The following is a 23,098-nucleotide window of genomic DNA, read 5'->3' on the forward strand; positions in this document are numbered from 1 at the left end:
GGTCATGGTCATGAGAGCCACTCGGGCCTGCTTTTTTTCCTTCAGGTTAGAACTTGCTAGCTCCCTGAGCTGCTCCTCTGGTTCTGGCTTGAAATATCTTTGCGGATAAACCTGGATGGGTAGCTATCTAGTGGAGTTCTCATGCCCTGGTACCATCGGGGGTGCTGTGGGTGACACACACATACATACGTAGTCCACATGGGATGCCCCACATCTGTGGTCACATGCACTGATCACGTCTATCACATACAGCAGGTAAATGGACAAGTCTTCATGACAGCCGTCAGCCAGGAGGTGCCTCCCTGCAGCTAGTGGCCCCAGTTACTGTTATTCTTCATAAGTGACAGCAGTGGCACAGCATGCAGAATGGGGGAGTGATGTCTCACCCTCATTTTAAGTGTGGTACGAATTTGAACACCTCCTTCCACAGTGTCACTCGACATCCCACCAACGGGCCTGTGGGAAGGACAGATGTCCGGACGTGGCAGACAAGGAACCCAGAGAGCTGGGAATTGTCTTTGGGAACTCAAATGTACGCGGGGACTCTTGATTCTGTGCCAAAAGTCCCCTTCCCTGAGCAAGAGGCCACTGAGGTTCGACTTGTGTCTGAGGCCCTGGGAACTCAAACGCCTGGACCTCTGCCTGGGCAGCCACACAGAAAAATACCATGGCTCCAAGACTGGCTGCATTCCTGCCTGGGTTTCCTGGCTCCACCACGAGCCCCCAGCCCCCACAGAATCAGGTAGCTCCTCCAGGTTGGTCGGGTGCTTGCTTTTCTGTGAGATGAAAGGGCTGTTCATGGACTTCCTCAGCCCATCATACAAACCGGGATTCTCACGCCTGCCTCATGGGAAGCCACGTCATGGATGCCTCAGTGTCTCCTTGTGCCTGACCTGAAATGCCAGCTCTTCAGAGCCGTCCTTGCTCTATGGCACGGTTCTGCTGGTCTCGTGCCTCCTAGGGAGGTGCACTTGAAGGTCCTGTTAATCAGTCAGCTCTGCTGCTGGATACTGTTCAGCCCTCATCTCCAACACTGAGCCCGACACCCCCAGGAGGCCTCCTCCCCTGTACCCCAAGAGCCCAGGAGTTGGGGTGTCCTCACTCTTCCAGGCTACTGTGTCCAACAGCCCTCCTGAAGCATCCTACCAGACCACCCTTCCTCCAGCTGCCTTCCTGTCCGTGCTACCCTGACAACCTCAGCGACTCGGAGACACCAGTCACCTGAACACCTCAGGACTTCCCACACAGTGTGTCCTCCTGTCCACACAGCACTGCTTCTAGGGCCACCAGAGATCACACCACCTCTGCAATCTCACACACCCACACTGCCCAGCCCCCGTCCTTCCAGCCCACCAGTGCTGCACACGTCTCCTACCGTGCGAGCTCTCAGGTCTCTGATGCTCACCCTGTCATCCAGCCCTTGCTAACTCACACCTCTCCCTGCGCCCATCTCTGCGGGCTCTCTGATCCACATTTTCCCATCTCCCTGAGAAAGACTCCACCCTGTCCCCCTCTCTTCTCCAGGCATCACCCAAGCAAGATGGCGCTCCTGGAAAAATCCCCCCACAGGGAAGCTTGCACTCCACACCCGGTGCCCCGAAGGCACACGGGCAGCCGGTGCCAGCCTGCACCTTCCAACGCTTCCCATTCCCCAGAGGTCATCTCCGACCCCTCTCTCTGCTCAGTCCTCTGCGACTGCCTTGTGAGATGTCACCTCAACCACCACTGAAGGGGAGGGAGCCCCTCGGCCCCCAGCACCTCGTCTCCACCTCCTAGCAGGCCACCCCATCCTCGCTGGGTCTCCTCCCGCCCCACCACCACACTGCCATTGCTCCCAGCACCCCGTCTCCACCTCCAGAATACCTCCAGGACACTGCCCTCCACCAGGACCGTCCAATGGCTAATCCTGGTCCCCTGGATCACTGTCAGCGTCTCCCTCCCCACGCCCACACCCCTTCCTTGACCTGTCACCCACACCCCTGTGTCTCCCGGGTGCTGACTAGGCCTCCCAGGCCCCTCTGTCACCCAGCTGTCCAGCTGTGATTGGCGGCTGGTCCCCAGGCCTTCCTTCTGCAGCCACGCCCACCCCAAAGCCTCCTCCCTCTCAGATATGTGTCATCTGAACCCAGATATGTGTCATCCCCTACTGCCTGGCGTTCGCCCCACCCTTGGGATGCCCACAGTGAGGCCGCGGCTCTCCTCCAGGCACGCGGCTCGTGGGAGGTCCTGGGAAGGGGCCACGCTCCTCTGTGGCAGGGTCAGGCTGCCTGGTGCTTCCACCCGCACGCCCTCCCCTCCCGGCCTCCTTTCCTTCCTGCGCCCCAGAAGCCACTCCTTTCCCCAGGAAAACCCACCTCGTGCCCCAGCGACACAGGTAAGCAGGGTTTTATCACCACGGTCATCTTGCAGCCTCAGACCTGTGCCTTCACTTAGCCACACAGGAGCGTCTCCGTCCCTGACTGGGACGGCCACCCAAGCCCACTCTCCCTTAGCCTGTCCTCTGCTGAGGCGCTGCAGGGGAATGAGGGCAGGTCTTTTATCCAAAGACTCTTCTTATGAGAGCCTCCCAGTGTGTGGGTGACGCTGGAAAGGGCCTGGGGGTTTCTAGAAGGCACTGGGGGCCAGCGTGCCCCAGTTTGCTGAACGGCATCCGGTTGGCCTGGCCAAGGTCATGAAGTAGATTCGTCTAACAAGGGGCTGACACGGGGAAGTCTGGCCTCTGAGGTGTCTCCCATGGTGACTGAATGTACATTTCCTAAATGATTTGGATTTTGTTTAAAATGACTCCAGGTGGCTGTCTTGCCAAACGCCTTCCATTTGAGTACATATCATAATCTTGATGAGCGCAGGGGAAAATGTCTGAGAAACAGTCCACAGGATGGACACTGTGCTGTCCCTTACCTTCGTAAGTGCGCTTCTCAATGCCCTGGTACAGAAGGACTTCAGGGACATGGCGCTCCTTTGTCACTTTGTGGAAAAAGACTGCCTATGCACACACTTCTAAAGCTGACTTAGGGGTCAACGCTTTCTCAGAGTCGGGTGAAACCTCAGATCCAATCTCAGGATGACCAGGCTGAGAGTGGAGAGTACCATGAGCTCCCAGCTCTCCAAGCACTGTCGCCGTGCCTCCCACTCTAGGAAGACCTTCCCACTCACTGCGGGGCAGGACAGGACGTGGGTACTTACAGCTCTCCTCCGGGGAGTCACTGGTGCCCACCTTACTTCTATCAAACCGACCCACAGCACCTCCCACCCCGCACAGAGGGCCAGAAGAGCATACGTACCTTGTGTGACAATGGTTGGCGGTTGCAGCACTATGTGCCTTTGGGCCACGCCAACAATGTAGGGCAGTAATTGCTCCTGGAGGTCCCCAAAGCTACGGAATTCCGGGACAGTAAACACCAAGTTTTCCTCGGTAGCTATGTGCTGCAGCTCTGCCCTGGAGGCGGCCTGGGCTCCGAGGCCGAACGAGAACACGCTAGCCTGCTTCAGCGCTACCACCCCGTCACCAATCTCGTCACTAGAGGGCCCGGCACTTATGAGAACCAGCACCTGAGGGACCCCTTCCTCCACTCGGCTGCCCCCTGCCCTGGTGAAGTGGCTCTCCACCAGGAAGTCAAGGGCCTGGCCAATGTTGGCCAGCTCCCCGCCCGCGAACACCAGGGCCTTCACTGCCTCCAGAACCTGAGCCTTGGAGGAGTAGGTGTCCAAGGAGAACATGGTTCTGGGCTCATCGCTATACTGGACCACCCCCACTCGGATCTGCTGGGGTCCAATTGAGAGTCTCTCAAGGAGATTTATAAGGAAGTCTCGAATGACTGCGAAATGGACACTTCCGGTGTTGTTTGATCCATCAATAAGGAAAATAATGTCAGCAGAGTCTTGTGCTTTAAAAGAAAGAAATGCAAAAAAAACGTGAAAGCGTTAGAACAAGTGACACATGCATCATTCGGTGTTCTCACATGTTTCTTTGGAAACCAATAAGAAACACGAAATACAGACAAACAAACCACATGTCAATTAAGGAACGTGAAATTCCAATTGAGTTCTGCATTCTGAATGGATAAGAGGCAACTTCTTGGAACTAGTAGTGTAGAACATGCACAAATTCTCATTTGTGACATCTTTGTAATTAAATTTCAAAACATCCTATGTACTTTTTGGAGGAAGAAATCTCATTTATATCTTCTGGAAATTTCTACTAAATTTGGAGGGAAATGTAATAGCATGGGATTGTGATTGCCATCCCTGCAGGAGAAAATTAATGAGCTGAGTCACGAATCCAAAGATGACTTCTCAATTTTTGGTTATTTCTCCTGCCTCCTCTAGGGATAAGGATTTTTATGCGAATCCACAGCCGTAAACAGAATCCCAGTTTCACAAATTTGTGAATCAAACTTCTGGAATGTTAAGTGATTCCTTGAATAGCTACTGATCATTCTTCCCTTAAAATCAAAATGGCGGAGCACCTGCAACCTTGTGGGTCAGAATTCAAACTGCTTTTAGAGTTTTAATTTTAAAATACTCTGATAGATTGGGGGCTTGATTTTCTTGCCCTGAAGCCATTTATCTGTATGAAACTCAAATGCAGACCTGGAATTGGGCTGGATTTTTACTCATTTATTCTTGCCATTGCCTCTGTATTCAGTCATATAATGCAGAATAATGTTAAGCAGAGTGATATGAAACCAGCCATGACATAATTATCCAACCTTATTTTTATGACATCCTAAACTGATTTCTAGCAGGACCACAAGCATCTGCTAAACCTTACTCAGAATTAGCTCTGGAATCATTTAAAGGATGTAAAAAGGACTGACCAAGACCTCCTCCTCTCCCCACCACGGCGGCCGTGAGCCTTCCATTCTGCTGTGGAGAATGGGGGTTACACAGAAGCACTGAGCAAAAACTGGCTACCAATGGGCCTTCCAATCAGAGCTAAATACTGCAAGATCTCATTTAAAACATATAATCAGGCTGCTTTAAACTAGAGGAAAAGCAAAATTGTTCTAGCAAATGTTTTCTATAACTTGGAAGAGACTTTATGTGTGCATAAATGTTTACATTCTGGAGTTCTAGAAAGCTATATTAGGGATATAATTGTAATATTATATAGAAGACCATTTGTTCTGATCATTTTAATGCCAATGAACACTGTACGCTTAATTTTTTTTTCCTTGTGCAGTGGAATTGTTTTTATCCTCACTGTGGAAAAGGATGCAAATCCTGTCTCATAGAACTGAAGTGTTCTGCTCTAAAGAAACGATGCTCTACCCAAGCTTGCCCACGGGCCATACCAAAGCAGAAGTGCCCAACCTGGAACTGCTCCTCTTCCCTACATTCACGAGGGCCTGATAGCACCCTGCAAGTTTATCCTCTGCACAGGTGACTGTGGTAACTTGGAAATACTCCTAAGATACAAGGAGAGGAGAGCTGTTTTGCTATGTATGAAGATCTCGTGCTTTCCAAAATTGTTGCACAAAATCATCAAATAAGACTGGGCCGTCGAGCAAAAGCTTCCTGAAGGCCCCTGGGCAGGGGCAGAGCCAGGGAGTATGAACCACCTAGCGGGCCACAGAAATGGCCGGGTGGTTGCAAAAAGCAGATGCTCTGCACATCACCTCACAAGCTTCCTCAACGTTTCCAGGTTGAAACCCATGGCCCTGCAGGACACCAAAAGAATTGCCACTTACTCAGCACATGGTGGCATTTGAAAGAAACGTACCTGTGATCGGTATGGCAAATAAAAAAAAAATGACACCTAAGTCATAGCATGACACTTTTCCTTCTTCATTTATTACTTAGTTGGGTTGCCACTCATAATAGTTTAATAAGAGAAATGATCCCTGGGGGAAAGTAAGTGAAAATTTCTCTCCTAGAGACTGAACGTCTGCAAAAGCAGGTCATAAAAACGTTGGATAATTTGTCATCACTGAATAAAACCCCATACTCTTACACACATGGTAACGGGACACACAGAGCATGCTTTGTTATCTGGAGAGCCAAAGCCTCAGGCAGACCCAGGAGCCCTGGGCACTACGGAGAGTAAGGTATACCAACAACCAACAGTAACTCCAGGAGAAGTCAGACCTATCGACAATTTGAAAATTCAAGCATGTCTGGTTTTTCGTCTTTATGGCTCATGGATCCCCACCCCTGATGGCATTTTCTCTGGAAAAGTTTCACAGTCTCCAAGGAAAAATCCCTGGCTCCTTCTGCCCAACTGGAGACACAGTTTTCCTGAGCACTGTGTTGCAGGCAGAGTGCCTCTCTTAGCTCATGTGATGCTCCCCTTTCTAAGAAAAAAGCCACGTTTTTATTTCCTATAAAGCAAACATGAAATTGTAGCTCAGTTTCATGAAGTTTTGAAATATTCATATTTTGCAGAAAAAAAAAGAATTCTATGCTGAAATCCTCACTGCTGCCTTCAGCTTTTGTTTTAGTCGGGCTCTAAAAAGATTGGTGAAGGGATTTTTTAAAACATAACCAGTGAAGATCGATTAACTGAGTAGAATTCATCTAGAAAGTGGCAACCATTAACATTTTACCTATAAAATATTCTTATTTCATGATCAAGAACACCGTAGTAGGAAAAGCTCCCAAATAGACCAGAAATGAGGGAAAAGCCCTTGCTTGCTAGCAGGCCTAGAAGGCCCTCCTCGGGCCTTTTCCCAGCTCGGTAAGCGGAGACAGTCCCACGCTGTAGGTCTCTAATTTTTACTACTTTTTGCTGTGGAGCATGCGGTGGGCGTGATGCCAGAGGCGTGGCAGAGTGCAGTTAATTAGAAAAGACGACGTAAACAGATCCAGAGTCCACCTGGGCCGCTAGGGGCTAAGACACTAGACGGCAGAGATGCTTGCTTGGCGTAAAAACAAAGGTTTTCTCTTCTGTGTGGAAATGCACCGTGTGAGGGGCCCACTCGGCCTCTGCTGTGGTGACCTGGGTTTTGTCCATCTACGGAACAGCTACGCATGCCGGCAAACTCAGCTATGCCTTCTCGTGAGCTTGCCAAAGCATCAGTTTAAAAAGTGCCCCTTTCTCCACTGATCCCCGCCTGCCCTGGACATGGCTGCTGCGTCCCTGTACGCCTCGCGAGATGCGTGAGTGTACATTGACTGCTGCGGCAGCGAAGGTCGCTCAAGGTGCCCTTGCCATGCCCCTGGAATCCGACGTTCCGCTGGGGTCGTCTTGAGGACACCACCCTCTTTTCCTGCCACCGAGCAGGACCACTGTTGGGACCACCACCAGGGCGGAGGCAGGGAGGACCTTCCAACTCTCTTATCCCTTCTCCTGGGAAGCAGACCCACCCACCGCCAGGAAGCTCCTCTTCCCCCCTACCAAGTCCAAATCTGGGGACCACAGGGCAGGCCGTGTGAGAAGAGCCTTCTGGAAGGCTGAGGGCTGGCTGGCTCTGAAGCCCCCGGTCACCCAAGCTCTCCTGCTTGCTCACCTCCATCTCTCTCCCAGTCTGCTATGAAAAGCCGTGTCTGGGATGTTTCCCTAGAGCTGCCCCGTGATTCTGACCACAGTAAAGACAGCACTGCGTTTCTCCAGGTTTCTTCTGCTCCGTCTGCCCTGCCCTAGTTCCCCCCGTGGCCCCCGGAGGTATGACGTGTGCCTTAAAGCCTCATCTCTCTTTTTCCTGCTGCTTCCAGGACCCTGGTGGACAGGAGACTGACTTTGCCCCTGGTCACCTCCCCCGGCCCTGTCCCTGTCCTGCAGCCCTCCTGCGGTGACCACTTTCCAAGGCTGAGCAGGAATCTGCCCCTTGGTCTCCCTTCCTCCAGCCACCTTCTCCATGCTGTGCCTACCTGCTCCCCGCTGTCCCTTCACTCCTTCTTTATTCGAGAATGCTCCCCTCGCTCTGTAGCTAGGCACACTCAAGAGTTTCCCCATCTTCCTAAATGACCGCGGATCCATCAGGCTCCACCAGTGTCCACTCTGCTCTCAGGTCATCTCCAGAGACTCTGAAGTCCGTGTGGGTGACCCCACTAAGCCCCAGTCTCTCAGCCTCCTCTCCCCAGTGGGCTTGTCTACACGTCTCTGCATGTGTGGCCACACTGTGCGCATCACCTGAAACCCCACCAGTCCCACTGTCTGCCCCAGAAGTCCCCTCTCTACAGGTGGCTCTCCGCACTCCTGCTGGCTGCTCCTGCTCTCCAGGACGCCATGCCGGCTGTTGCAGGAGCTCACAAGCCATCCCTGCACTTCCTCCCCCAGAGAGTGTTCTCCCCTCCTCTCTGCCTTTCCCTCTTTGCCAGCTCCAAACCTGGGAACCCCTTTGATTCTGAGAGGGCCTGCGGCATCTGCAGCAAGTCAGGTACCCCGCCGAGGGGTCCATGCTAACGGGGTGCACACGGAGGGTCCCTCAGCCAGCAATTCTGACGGCAACTCGGCCACACTTCAAGTCCGCACCTGTTTCCTGAGCATCGTGTGGGCCCATCTCACCCCTGAGCCCTCCCAGCACCCAAGCCCAAGGCCACCCTCTGCACCCTCTCCTTCATGGGGGTGATCCACGACAGCCCTGCTGGCACTCGCTGCCACTTCAGAATGTTAGGACACAGCCCCCTCCTCTTCCCTGCCCTCCGTGTGGAGCTGCATGTCTCCCTCCTTCCCCGCTAACCCCCGTCTGCTCCATCCAGAACGCTCAGCTCTCGGCTGTCAAAGGGCCACATGGACTCTGGACTCTGCTCTAATGCAGGGTGTCCCTCCACCCTGCTGTCCCCACTGCAGACACCTAGTCCCACTCACTCATCAGGGCTGCTGTGGTACCTTCTGGAATTTCACTTATCAAATTCCTTCTTCAGGGCACTTAGCACTGGAAGGATAGTTAATGGGCTCAACGACCTGGTGGCAATGAGCTCTGCCACGTCACTGTGAACAGCACAGCAAGGTGATATCCATGCATTATGGATTCTTCCAGGATGGCCAGTGAGGGCCACTAGAACCCAAACAGCGTCTCTGGGCCTGGCCACAGGTACGGCATGGTGGACACAGACACCCTCCAGGCAGGGCCAGAGCCCGAGGCTGCCCCGGCTGGACTTCCCCAGCATGCCCCCTGCCCTTTAGGACTCAATTTCTTCCAAACATATTCATACTCCATCCCTTCTAGGGTTATTCCCACTCGGATTCTATCAATTCTCTGAAATGAATTCAGAAAAAGGGCAGAACAGAGGAGCTCTCTGCTCTCCACTGGACCAGAAGGTGGACGTTCTTTCCCTCTCTGTTCATGCCCCTCCTGGCATGGAGCTGCCTCTGGGGACACAGGTCACTGTGCCCAGAGCAGTTTTGGGGGTGCTATTCACCAGATGCTTTTCTAAGGAAGCTGAGGTCTCTTTTGTGATCTATTGGAATTCGGCTTTTAGCTAAAATATCAGCTGTTTCAAAAACAAAGGCCTCCTCTGGATGTGGCCAAGTGCCGTGTTTGAGAAAGCGGCTCCAGAAGGTACGCAAACCTTTGTTTTTAAGCCCATCAACAGTCATCTCTCCTACTCCCCACCGTCTCTTAGCCAGGGCATTGCTTTAAGGCCAGCGGTTGCCAAGCTCAGCTGCAAAGGACAGCAGGACAGGAGCAGCTCGGCGATGTTGCCGTTACCTGTGACGTCTTTAAAGGTTTCCGTGTCCCCAGCCCTTTCTGGACGCACGGATGAATGCACACAGGCCACTAAGTTTCCTACTATGTCATGAAGTGAGGTCAAGTTCTCTAGGTTGAAAACATGCATATTGACTGGTTCACTTGCTATTTCTTTTAACGCTCCTTCATCTGCATCCTCAACTCCAATGGCAAACACGTTTACGTCAGCAGACTTAAGTTCCGCTGAGGGGAGAACAAGGCCGTCCTCTGAGTGTCCATTGGTCACCACTACAATAACCTGGGGGACTCCGTCACCAGCCCGGCTTCCAGCAGCCTCAGAGAGGTGGTTTTGAATTACGTATTCTAATCCTTTTCCAGTCTGATTGCTTCCCCCAGAATAAGACATGTTGGAAATATGGGAAAGCACTTCTTGTTTAGTGCGGTATGTGTTTAACAGGAACTCGGTATGAGGGTTTCCGTTGAACTGGACCAGAGCAAAATGGAAATCATTCTCTCCCACAGCTAAAGATTCTATAACATCATATAGAAACTCTCGAACAAGTTGGAAATGTTCCTTTCCAATGCTCCAAGAGGAATCCACTAGAAATATTATATCAGCAGCGGCACCATTTTTGACATCTTTAAAAAAAGACATTGGTTTAGATTTTTCTACTGTTCAAGCAATTAAATCACTTCCTATCAGTGCAAAACTTCCTCAACAATCCAGCTGATGCTCTGCTGTTACTGAAGGACTCACACTTGGTGCCATTCAGGCAGGTGGACTTACCTGGGGAGCAGGGCCCCAGCCCCATGGAATCAACAGCTGTGGTGCCCGGTCACAGCCCGAGTTCCACACTGAGTGACCACATTCAGGGCCAGCAGCTTGCTCCAGAGTGGGAGAGACCTCCTAGGTGTCTTGGAACTCAAGCACAAGCTTCGCCACAGTTGGACCCCCAAGACCCTCTTGACCAGACCAAAGGGACCTCTTACCATGGTGACCAGCTGTGGCCTTATAGGCTCATTCCTCCGTCTGGGGCATAAAATCGGGCCTTGACAAGGAGGTGATGTGACTACTACACTGTTTTACCTGAACTGACCCCTAATGTTGTGGTTAATTTGCAAAAAATAAACAAGTACATCTTTTTTTAAGTAGCGAAGAACTGTGTAAATGTAGAGAGGGAAAAGGCTCCTTTTTCTCAGATTTCTGAGCAGGGAGAAAGCTTCTCTAACTAGTTACTGTGCAAAAGGCTTCACAGACACGGAAGGGCACTGATCTTGTTCACAGGGGGATCTGGCTCTTCCTCGAGGGTAGGGACTCGGGGCAGCCGGCCATCAGTGGCCCAGAGACTGGCCCACACACCAGGCAGGCTCCTGGACTCTGCTGATCTGGGGCTGATCAGAGGCCCCAGCCACTCCCCTCCCATGGAGGGGCACTCACCTGCCCATCTAGAGCAGCTGGCCCCGGGGGAGAGGCCCGTCAGAGGCCTGCTCTCCAGGCAAAGGAAGGGGACCCAGTCCGTGCCTCACAACTGGCAATGCAGGACGCTTTCCTCACTTTTCTAAGACTCTAAAGCAAACTCTGAATAGGATCTCTAGGATGGACCTCATAAGAAACGGCTCTAGGAAACAGATGTGTAAAGATCCCGTGATGCCAGAGGCAAATTCCCTCTGTGCCCAGGGATACCGGGAGGGCTCTGCCTCTCCCCCAGGGACAGCCTCTCCCCCTCAGTGTCTGTCCCCTCCCTGCCTATGTGCTCCCCCGGAGGTGGGACTTCTGAGACGCCAACCTCCGCTCACGCTCAGGAAGAGCAGGCCTCTTTCAAGCCACCTCCACGGTATCAAACTCAAGTTTTAGGAAAGGGTGAAGAGCATCCAAGGGGTCTGTAAGCTGAATCCACCTCCTACGACAAATGGCTGGTCTACAAACAGGCCTGAGCTCTCTGTGGAGCTTGTGATGGCTGAGATCTAAAATCCGAACAGGATACTCCTTTTTATAAAGTGAAGGGCACTTCTGCACCTTACCTGCTTGTTGCTGTTGGGCATAGGTCATGGAAAAGCCTGAGAGAAAGAGGCAAAGGATGGCCACTACGGGCAAATGCCGATGCTTCCTCATTGTGGATTTGTCTAAGCACCAAGTCTGAACCTAAAAGAGAAAATAGGGCAGAAGAGAATGGTTGAGTTTTCTAATTCTCATGCTTAAAAATTCCCAAAATATGGTACTTTTTAGGTCCTTTTAGACCTCCCAGGGGGGCTTTGTATCTGATCCATTTTTTTTAACCAGCAAAGAATAGACAGATGATAAATAGGTAGGTAGGTGAGTAGATGGCTGGATGGACGGACGGATGGACAAAAACAGATACACAGTCATGCACCTCGTGGCTCAGGGACATACAGCTGCAGGCACACACAGGGAGGGACCAGAGCTGGACGCTTTGCCATCTCTGTCTTGGAAGCCTTAAGAGAGGAGGGAGGCAGGGAGGGCAGTGCGTGTAGAGGTGACCAGGTGGAGCTCTGTCCCAGGAGACCTCATGCCTTTTGCAGACGGGTCACGGATCCCCCTGGAATGAGCTGCTGACTTCCTGCCTGGACGTTCTTACAGAGGGTGAGGTGCACGGCCCCATTTTCTGATGGACGCCGACAGTGGTTTCACCACAAGCTGAAAGCACACCCTCTTTATACTCATCAGTAACACTGAACCCAGACTGTTCCCACTGTGAAAAGCAGTTTTATTTACACATATGAATGGGCGTCTTTGAACCTAGTGATGACATTATTTTGACTGTGTTAAGGAGTCTGCCTTCTTCCTCCCAAACCGAGGCAGGCAGAATTTGGAAAGAGCATATTCCTGAGCAAACGGTGGGAAGAAAAGGCTCCTACCTGGTCAGGAGCACAGGTACTCACAGAAAGGTGGCAGGGTGTGACGGCAGCTTCTGCTTATAAACTATGTATAAAGGAGTCACTGAGGAACGCTGCAGCTCAGGAGAGCAGGGGCTCTGTCCAAGTCAGAGCGTGAGCAAGGCCCAGCATGGCCCGGGATGGTCTCAAACCTTGCCCTCTCCCTGAGGCTATCCAGCACTTGCCCCGCTGGACGCCAACAGCCACCGCACAGTGGAACAAGCCAGCGAGGTTCAATTAACCAGGCTGCAGAGCCAGACCCGGGGGCCAGCTGCTTGCCACAGTCTCCTACACCGCGCACCAGCTGGTGGCTGCTCTGTGACTCCCAGGCAGCGACGTTCGGGATCATGTGGCCTCGGGAGCCGTGTCATCAGAACCCCCTGCCCACATCCTCCCGCCTACCTCAAGGCCTCGCATGGGTGCCCTCGTCCTCCTCTCCCCAGTCCAGAGAACGTCCAGGGGGCCGAGAACTTCCCCTCCAGAGAGCTGCCTGCTCTTTCTGCCAAGGCTCAAGTGCCCTGGCCAGGTCGGCACATCTTTTCTCCTCCTCTCAGCTCAAGGCTCTGGTGTCTCCTGTCGACCTGTGCTCAGAGGCCCCAGGACCTGGCCTCACACCTGGCTGTGTCTGTCTTGAAATTCTTAAGAACTTTCAGAGGAGACCCTCCTTCCCACTGGGCACTGGTCCCAGAAGCTGTGAAGCTGATCCTGCCTGCAGCCTGCATGACAGAGACGTCTTTCCCAGACTGGTCAGGGCTTCCCTGGTCAGGAGTTGAGGTGACAGTGCTGAGGGAGAAGGGCATTGGCAACACCCACAGTCTGGAATGTCATCAAGCCACTGTTTTGAATGTTATCAAAGTCGTTCAGCCACCACATGCCAACTTGTCCTCATTGACCTCATTATCTTCGCCTGATCCTTCTATGTAGATGCCTACCCCCGAGCTTACCGTGAAGAACTGGGGTTCAGAGCCTAAATGACCAAAGTCACACAACTAATGAGCCACCTGGTAAATGGCATCTGAAGATTAATGAGATGGAGATAAGAAAAAAGTGGTTCTTTTTTTCTCCATGGCAACTCCATGATTACATGACAGCTGTCAGTCTAGTTTAATAGCCTCCATTTTGGTTTTTAGGATTCAGATAAGGAGCCAATGGTATGGGGAAGACAGGTGCCTGGAATCAGATAAATCTGGACGTTGGATCTACCACACTCTTCCTTGGAAAGGTCACTTAATTGCTCGCATCTTAACTTCCATCTTAACTTCCATCTTCCATCTGTAACTCAGGAACGAGGCTAACACCGCTCCTGTGAGGAGTATACAGCCACCTGCTTACTAAATGCCTGATGCAGAAGAGTAGTAAGAACCATTCTCTTCCAAGGCAGGTTCTTTCAGCATTTCCAAAAGGAGATGCCATGGAACCTCAATCCATGAAATGTTCTAGGGGGAAAGGCAACAGAGTTTGGAATGCCCTGAATACAATACTCTGAACACACAACAGCTCTGAGAAGTAAGAGACAACATAAAGAAATCCACACTCACTAAACTCAGAATTGACCAAACACGTGCTTTATCCCAGGCAACCAGGTGCACAGCTTGGGAGCAGCGGTCTCTTCATGACTGAGTGTGGTCTTTCTGAGTCCTTGCTTCTGTGAAGCACCAGCTGAAGTCCTCCCCATCCGCCCTGGCATCTACTGCACCTGGGCCATGCTGGTTTCTTGGACTCCATTAACTGCAAGTGTGGACCCATGTCCCTTGATGGCAGAGCTCACCACCTCCCAGTGACCAAGCCAGGGGGCTGGAATTTGAAGATGGCCATAGTTTCTCCAAAGAGTCCCAGAGGAGAGGCCAGAGCCAATCTCATCATCAGCATCATGCATCCATTAAAACTCTCATTTCTTTTTTTCTCATACTGAGCACTTTTTTCCCATACTGGGCACACTGATACTGCAAATGATATGAGGTAGATCACAGTTACATAAGAAGTTCCATTTGGTTGAAGAAACTGAAATGCATTTACTCTAAGGAGATTGGGTTACCATCACAATTTATATTTCATTGTTACAGTATGAAGGTTTAAAGAAGGTCTTGTAGTGAATTACAATATATAAAGACACTCAGCATCAATGTGAATGCTGATGCTGAATTCTTTCTCTCTGGTTTGCAAATACCTGTTGGATTTTCAATTGCACTTTTTAAAATTGTGGTATCCCCAAATCCCAAATGCCTGCACCCTTGTTTAACATCCCCATCTGGAAGATGCTGTGACTATTCCTGAGCAGGCTGAGAGATGAGAGTAAATCAGGCCTGGGAACTGGCTGGCACAGCATTCCCACTGTTGAGAAGTTGTAAGATGAGCAAGACTCAACAGTAACTGGAAGAAGTGAGGACAGAAATGCACCCACAAGATGGGTAACCTAGAAAAATGAAATCATTTCCAGAAATATACTCTCCATCAAACTGAATCATGAAAAACTTGTTTAACAATCTGAACAGACTTATAACTATGGTGGAGTTTGAATCAGTTATCAAAAGCCTCCTACAAAGAAAAGCCCAAGAGCAGAAGGCTTCACTGGAGAATTCAACCAAACGTTTAAAGAAATATTAACACCAACCCTCTCAAACTCCTCCAAAAAAATTAAAGAGGAGTGAATACTTCCAAACTTATTTTATGAAGCCAGCATTACCCTGAAAACAAAATTAAGCAAAGATACTATAAGAAAAGAAAATTATAGACCCACATCCTTAAAAGAATATTGATGAAAAATTCTCAAATACTAGCAAAACAAATTCAAGGATGTGTTAGAAGGATTATATATCATAACAAAGCAAGCTGTACTCCAGGAATGCAAGGATGGTTCAACACATAAAAATCAAGGTGATACATCACATTGATAGAATTAAGGGTGTAAATCACATGATCATCTCAATTAATGCAGAAATGCATTTGACAAAATTGAGCAACCTTTAATAATTTAACAAAACCCTCAACAAAATAAAAGGAAATTGCATCAGCATGATAAAGTCCATGTAGGAAAAACCCACAGCTAGCATCATACTCAATGGTGAAAAGCTGGAATCTTTCTAAAATCAGGAAAGAGGCAATTATACCCTTTCTCACAACTTCTATTAACATAATATGAGAAATCCTGCTCTAGACAAGAAAATAAAATTAAATGCGTCCAAATTGGAAAGGAAGAAGTAAAATTATCTCTGTTCACAGATGACATGACCTTATATGCAGAAAACCCTAAAGATTGCAAAAACACATGCACACACAGATTGAGAGAGAGAGAGAGAGAGAGAGAGAGAGAGAGAGATTGCTAGAACTAGTAATAGAATGCAGCAAAGTTGCTGAATATGAAGCCAATTCACAAAAATCATTTGCATTTCTATACACTAACAACAAAATATACAAAAAGAAAATGAACAATCCCATTTATGACAGCATCAAAAGGAATAAAATACATGGAAATCAATTTAACCAAGGAGGCAAAAGATTGTATCCTGAAACCCACAAAACAGTGCTGATAGAAATTTAAAAACATATAAATAAATGGCATCCCCATGTTCAGTCACAATGATGTGGAAATGTCCATAAAACCCCAGGCAAAGTCAAAGGTAATCAGACTCGGCATGATCCCTATCAAAGTGTCAAAGGAACTTTTCAGAAACAGTAAAAAATACTAAAATGGGAATTGCAAAGGATCTCAAATAGCCAATGCAATAAAGAGAGAGAAGCAAAGATGGAGACTCACGCTTCCTGATTTTAAAACATACTACAGAGCTCAAGGGATCTAAATAATATGGCACTGGAATAAAGACCAATGGAACAGAACAGAAGCCCAGAAACAGAAACTCCCACAAAGGGTCAAAGGGTCTTTGATGGAGCACCAAGGCGATGCAGGAGAAAGGGACAGTCTCTGTAACCAACAGAGCCGTGAGGAGCGAGTGTCCACACCCACAAGAATGAAGCTGGACTCTTGCCTCCCACCACACACAAAAGTAAACTCAAAATGGATGAAAGGCCCAAATGAGACTATACTACTCCTAGAAGGACACATGGGGTGTCTTCATGACACTGGGTTGGCCACCAGCTCTTGGACATAATACCAAAAGCAGTTCAACAAAGCAGAAAATGGAAAGTGGGACTATATCAAACTGAAAATCTTCTGCCCAGTAAAGAATCAACAGACTGAAAACACAATTTAGAGCAGGAGAGAAAATATCTGCAAGCCATATATCTACTAAGGGCTTAATATCCAGAATATATAAAGAACTCAACAACAACAGGAGTAACAACTAGAGTTTGTAAATGGGTAAGACTTGCAGATGGATAACCAGTGTATGAAAAGATGTTCCACACATCAGTCATCAGGAAAGGCAGATCAAAGCCACATGGAGATATTACTCCCATTAAGATGGCCACCATCAAAAGAAGAAAACATAAAATATATCTCCATGAGGACGGGGAGAAGCCGGAAGTCTGGTGTAGTCGGCAAGAATGCAACATGGTGTGGCTGCTATGCAAAATGTTGGCAAGTTCCTTAAAAACTAAAAATATGGTCCAGCCATTTCCTTTTATGAGTATATGCCCAAAGGAAACCGAATCTCAAAGAGCAGCTCCCACATGCGTGTCCACCGTGGTGTTATTTGTAATATCCAAGAGGTAGAAATGACCTAACTGCCCGTCAACAGATAGACAGAGTATGGTGAGCGCACAATGGACACACCCGGCCTTAGGGATATCCTGTCATAGGCTAGAACACCAGAGAAACTTGAGGACATTGTGCTAATCCATCAGTCACAAAAGTCATACACTGCATGGTCCCTCATAAGAGTATTGAGACGTAGCCAGACTCCTAGGGGCAGAAGGCATGGTGGCTGCCCAGGCCTGGGGCAAAGGAGCTGCTACTCTGCACATAGAACTATCTTGCAAAATCAGAAAGCCCAGAGATCTGTGGTCCATGCAGCTAATGCTACTGTACTGTACACTGAAAAGCAGTTAAATGGCAGATTTTATGCTGTGTGCTTTTACAATGAAAGGAGTAAATGAAAAGATAAGGCCCAGGAAACCACCTGCCAGTTTTCAAAAGCTTGGTAAGTATGGACCCTAGCATGCCGCCACCGAGTTAGCAGGAATGGGTGTTGGGAGCTTAGTTTTTAGTTTAAGAACTAAAAGGAGAAAACAGGATTCTGATTCCACTTTTGTTCTTGCTCTAAGTAACCCTGGGGGAGGGAGAGGAGAGGCCTGGTCAAGGCTTGAGCCTTAGGAAGGGGAGACTCAGACCCGCTGCCAGGGCCGCGCCTGCCCTGACCAGCAGCCCTGAGCTAGGGAACAGCTCCAGCCAAGCCCAAGCAGCTACTTCCTCCCACCACAGGTCCCTGGGGCCTGTGATCCCAGTGGTCAAGAGTGCCATTTCCCCACACAGTTACTGAGGCCAAAGGTAGCGAGTCTCGTGTCCTCGTCTGGCCATCTAGAAATGGCAGGTGGATGGGTGACTGGTGGATGACCATGTGGCTTGCCATGAGCAAGGCAGGAGTCTGGGGTCCAGATGGGTTGCTACCAGGATGGCAGGGAGGTTTAGGGAGGGCCAAGCCCCTTAGGGAGGCTGCCACCCAGGGACAGGGGCAAAGCAGGCACAGAGGAATCCTGAAGCTCAGCCACGGACTTGCCATCGACCCCTCCTGAGTGCAGTCAGGCCCCCCAGGGAAGAGCGTGTGGAGGGAGCAGGCCTGGGCCCCACCTGCCAGAGTTGGTGGGACGGAGAATGAACCTTGAACAGCGAATGAATTCCAAGACGCGCTGCGACTCTGGGTTTCCCAGGAGAGGCAACCCCTGGGGTGAAACCACCCTTCCCTGTGCTGCAACTCGGGAATTGGAAAGCAAGATCTCAGCCTCTCAGCAGCCGAAATAGAGCCCCTTCAAGGCACCCTCCTCTTGGAACCGAATCGGTGAGGAGAAGGGAAAGCTGTCCGACAAGCTCAGAAGCAGTCACCCACGGAGCATGCTTCTTCCTGCAGTTAGTGACAGCAGTGAGTGGTGATAACGGGAAGGCTCAGCCTAACCCTTGGCTTGAAACGGTCGAGGCCTGTCAGGCACAGATGCGTAGGACACAGAGGAGCAGCGGCCCCATCTCCGGAGGTCAGTACATTGGCGGGGCAGCCATCCTGAGTTCCAGCGATGTCCCAGCCACCGTGGGCCCAAGGCACTCCCCACACACAGCCCAGAGCCCACTGCATGGCTGGCGGACTTCTCCCTCCACCACCAATGACCATGCCCACAGCCCGTCTGTGCCCCTTCACTCTGGACACCCTTCATACCCACGCTCTGGCCTGGGAACCTCTGGACCTTTCCCTCAGGCTCTGCCGCTCTCCCCACACTCTGTTAGACACCATTCCTGAGAGTTTCTTCAAAAACCCAAAGAAAGTAGAATGTCTGTGCTTTTTGTGAGCCCTCAATTAATGAATGATGTACACTTTTAAATAACATGAAAGCACACTGCACTCTGTGCTAGTCTTGATTCTTTCTGTTAAAACTGATCATCAGGCCGGGCGCCATGGCTCATGCCTGTAATCCCAGCAATTTGAGAGGCTGAGACAAGAGGATGGCAAATTCAAAGTCAGCCTCAGCAACTTAGAGAGACTCTGTCTCAAAATAAAACGTATAAAGGGCTGGGGTTGTGGTTCCGTGGTTAAGTGCACCAGGTTCAATCCCCAATACCCCCCCCCCAAAAAAAAATGATCATCAGGTTTTCTTTTAGAAACAGGGCCTCGCTAAGTTGCTGACTTTTGGTCATGAATAAGCATCTTGCTGAGATCTTCCCAGGAATATAGTCTATTCTTTCCAAAATTGCTTGTGACATTGTAATTGGTCTAGACCAATGTTTTAATATAGTACCCACAGATTCAAAGCATCTGTGACTCTCCCACAATTGTGTACAAAACTGTTATCTGTGAATGAGGGGTTTCCCGGGCATAGGATCCATGTTATTTGTGACTCTAAAAGGCAACTATGCTACTATCTGCCCACCTACCCCAAAGTTTAAGCATCATAACTCCAGTCAAAAATTTTAAGGCAAGGATCTAGGGGTGCAGCTCAGTGGTAGAATATGGGCTTAGCAAACCTAAGGCCCCGGGTTCAGGCCCCAGCACCAAAAAGAAAGCAAAGAAAAATAGAAAAATAAAATAAAATTTAGAATCATCTGAAGATTTTAATGCAAATCTTTTGGGAGATCCTGTTCAATTATTTTAAAATATTTCACCCATGCAGGAGATGCAAGATTTTAAGTAGCATTTTTGTTCAAGAATTAGGACACAAGAATATTATAGGGTCTCATTACAAAGCACTGTGCTATATAATAATCCGTGTGGGAGAAAACAGAACATGAGGTCGGGGTGCCCATGCTGGGCCTGGGCCATCACCCTGACTCTAGGCAACCACCCTGGGTCTAGGGCTAGGCGACCACACTGGGCCTGGGCGACCACCCTGGCCCTGGGCCATCACCCTGGACCTGGGTGCAGGACGGGAGCACAGCACAGCCTCTGCAGGCAGTGTGGACAGCATGTGGGTGAAGCATGCACAGAGCAGTCTCCACTCCTGGGTTTTTAGCCCTCCCTGTACCTCACGTGCTGAATCCACCAGTTCTGTCATAGGTTAGACTTGCGTGGCTCTGTACAGACTCTCCTAGTCTTCAACGGTGCTCAATAAAATCAACCGGTAACAGGATGAGATCTGTAAAATCCTGCTAAGCCACGACCTACTTCAACTGTTCTCTAAGGAGAGTGAATTTCACGTGGGTCTGTATTCACGTGTGAAGATGCTTCTTGCCCCAAGTTGATCTCTAGAAGAGTAGCCAGCTCCCTGAGCCAAGGGCTTCCCACTGGACCCAAAGCAATGAGACGAATACTCAACACACAGGAATCGTTGTTCTGGAATCCACCCAGGTCCTGGGAGAAAGGGGGGTAGGGTAAGGAGGACAGGGTGCAGCAGCTCCAGCTGAGAGGCAGGTCCAAGGCCCCTGTGGCTCTGAGTCATCGGCCCACTGATGACCAAGCCACTTGGTCTGCTGCTGCTGAGCTCCCAGGTGGGAGAAACGCCCACCACCGTCTGAGTAGCCCCCCCGAGCGGTTCCTGGGCTCTTGCCCAGCTGAGGCATATTTGTCAATGCTTTTGTTTGCAATTAAATCTATTCTATTGTTTATCATGTCCTGGAACCTCAGTTTTTAAAACCAAACTTCCTGGCAACAAATGGTGGAGAATTTTTTCCTTTAGATTAGTAAAAGATGTCAAAAACCACCCTCCCAATGATCACTAAGCTCACCCAGTTAATAAGGGGGAATGAATCAGCCATCCCCCTCCTTCCCCTTCCCATGTCCTTCCCCCATCGCCCCCCCCCCGGAAGGACAGAGAACATACCACACAGCCTGGGCTTCTGTCCCCAAGGGGGGTTCCGTGCCTCCCCCCAAGACCCAGTTGTAAAACCAGATGAGGCAAAATGATTCAGAGCTCAGACAGAAGCAGAACCCGGACCCAGAGCTGCACTTCCAAAGCCCAAGCGAAGAAGCCAGGAAACCCACAGGCTCCCGGGGTCTCCAGGGGAAAGAGACTCCTTGGTGGTGGCGAATGTCTGAGCTCTTCTTACAGAGATGGAGGAGGAGGAGGAGACCTTGTCCCCAGGCAGCAGATTCAGGAAGAGAAGCTCATGACGACCCGTCTTCCCAGTGGGCCCCCTGACTCCTCCATCTTCACCCTGCCTCGTTCTCAGAAAGACTCGGGGCAGCTCTTTCCACTTAGCTGCTATCCACTGGAACGTGAAAGCCATCTCTTATTATGAAGGTCACCCTTAGCCCTGAAATCACATTCAATCATATTCCAAAGACTTTCCCAGGCCATTCTGCAATTCTGTGAAATTAGTTTTCATTAAGCCTACTCAAAAGCTTGCCATTTTCCCCGTCTGGAAATCTTTTTAAAGAAGGAGACCCACACATGCACATGAGGAAGTCATTTTAAAACAAAGGCTTAAATGCATCCAGAGCTCCCATTCTGAAGACTTTTATTTGGTTTCCTCCCAGCACCGATTTTTAAAACCAGGCTGTCCAACTCTCTAGACGTGGGGTTAACTCCTGCCTGCCCTGTGTACATGGGGGCCGCAGAAACAAAGACCACACCAGACACACACCCCCACTGCAAATGAGAACTCGGGTTTCGTTCATTGGGACGCCCAGAACCTTCGTCTCTGCCACATGCCTTTCTCTGCTGTGGGAAGGCAATCCCCTGGTTCTCTCTCTTTCCCATTCTCTCTTGCCTGAGTCCCAACAAGGACAGAGGAGAACATGAGTTCTCCCAGAGCAGGGAGGAGAAGGATGGAATTCAATACGGCTCGCCCTTTGACAGACCTTTGGGGAATCCTCGAAAGCAAGTGATGTGGAAGGACTTGAGGAAAACCTCTCCAAAGAAACTCGTCAGAAGCTGGTTTTCTACCTTCTATTTTAAAGCTAGGGTCTTGCATTTCTCTCCTATGGAATCACTCTAGGGGGAAAAAATAAAGAAAAGAAACAGACTCCAGCTCTGAGTGCATGTCCTGTGACAGCAAAACTTAAAAGTTCTTCTGATCATGCAGGGTGGTCTCACCACCCTGTCCCCTACTGGCATTCTTGTTAAACACTGAGTAGCTGACTCCAGACCTTCCACTCTTTCTGGTAAAATCCCATACAGTGATACGTGAAGCAACTCAGTGTCACCACAGAGCCACGCAGAAAGAGGAGCCTCCCCATGGGGGAGATGGCTGTGCCTTGACACAGGTCCTGCACAGTGAGTGTCCTTCTCTCTACAGAGGCAGCCCAAGAGGCTTCAGATTAATTGCCCAGATATTCAAAAATTTGCTTAAAAACACTTTCCCAGCACCCAAGATAATGACCACGAAACAGAAAGCCCATGGCTGCTTTGCTTGAGAAGCTAGACACCAGCTGATGTCGAAAGCATTCTGCATTCTTAAATACGTAGCAGCCACACAAGACTCGCTCTCCATTTATCCTGCTATCGATAACCACGAGGCAGACCTCAATCCGTAAGAGAGAGCACCAGCCATTCAAAAGCAACGGCACAAACACCCATTGCCTTCCCACCTGGACACCCCCGGCTGTGGATTCAGATTGGCGCTTTCCTACTGACCCCCACCTCTGCCTTTCTTGACCAAGAATTTAGGGGGCAGTGGCCTCTTGGAAACCATGGTGTTTTTTTATAAATTACTAAAGTGAAGTAGCTAAAAGTCTCCCGCATCATATGAGAAAGTTACATTTTTGTTCTCTGATTCATAATCAAGTGCAAAAGAGAAAATTCGTCTCTAAAATAGAGACCTTGCAAAATTCTACTTCCTTATTGTCTCGGCAGGTAACAGCCCGTTGATCTCTCCCAGCCTGACTTTCATGTGTCCGTTAAGCCCCATCACTGGATCGGGCAGAGGGCCTGAGCTTTCTACCTTCCTTCTGTAGCCAGGGGCTCAGGCCCTGGGGTGTTCTGCCCAGCTCACCACCAGCACCACCCCCCACCTGGTGCCCGCTCAGGGCCATCTGTGGGTTCAGCTAAGCTGGCTGCAGCTCTGGGGATGCTGGACTGCTGAATCAACTAAT

The 23,098-nt window shown here is 49.9% G+C and overlaps 1 protein-coding gene across 5 annotated transcripts in view; it reads right to left on the minus strand.

The window, feature by feature from the left end:
* Positions 1-23,098, minus strand: part of Col6a3 (collagen type VI alpha 3 chain) — a 77,764-nt gene that overhangs the window by 49,797 nt on the left and 4,869 nt on the right. For 3 of the 5 annotated variants that reach the window (XM_040268064.2, XM_013359150.3, XM_040268065.2), the window contains exon 2: positions 11,598-11,718. In XM_040268064.2, coding sequence (XP_040123998.2) covers positions 11,598-11,688 — 91 coding nt within the window. In that variant the 5' untranslated portion in view covers positions 11,689-11,718. Of the gene's footprint in view, positions 1-3,284; positions 3,888-9,596; positions 10,215-11,597; positions 11,719-23,098 lie in introns of all 5 variants that reach the window. The other 2 variants (XM_013359152.3, XM_040268062.2) reach the window with 2 other exon arrangements.

Source organism: Ictidomys tridecemlineatus, chromosome 7, assembly GCF_052094955.1.
Source record: "Ictidomys tridecemlineatus isolate mIctTri1 chromosome 7, mIctTri1.hap1, whole genome shotgun sequence".
NCBI classification, from domain to species: Eukaryota; Metazoa; Chordata; class Mammalia; order Rodentia; family Sciuridae; genus Ictidomys; species Ictidomys tridecemlineatus.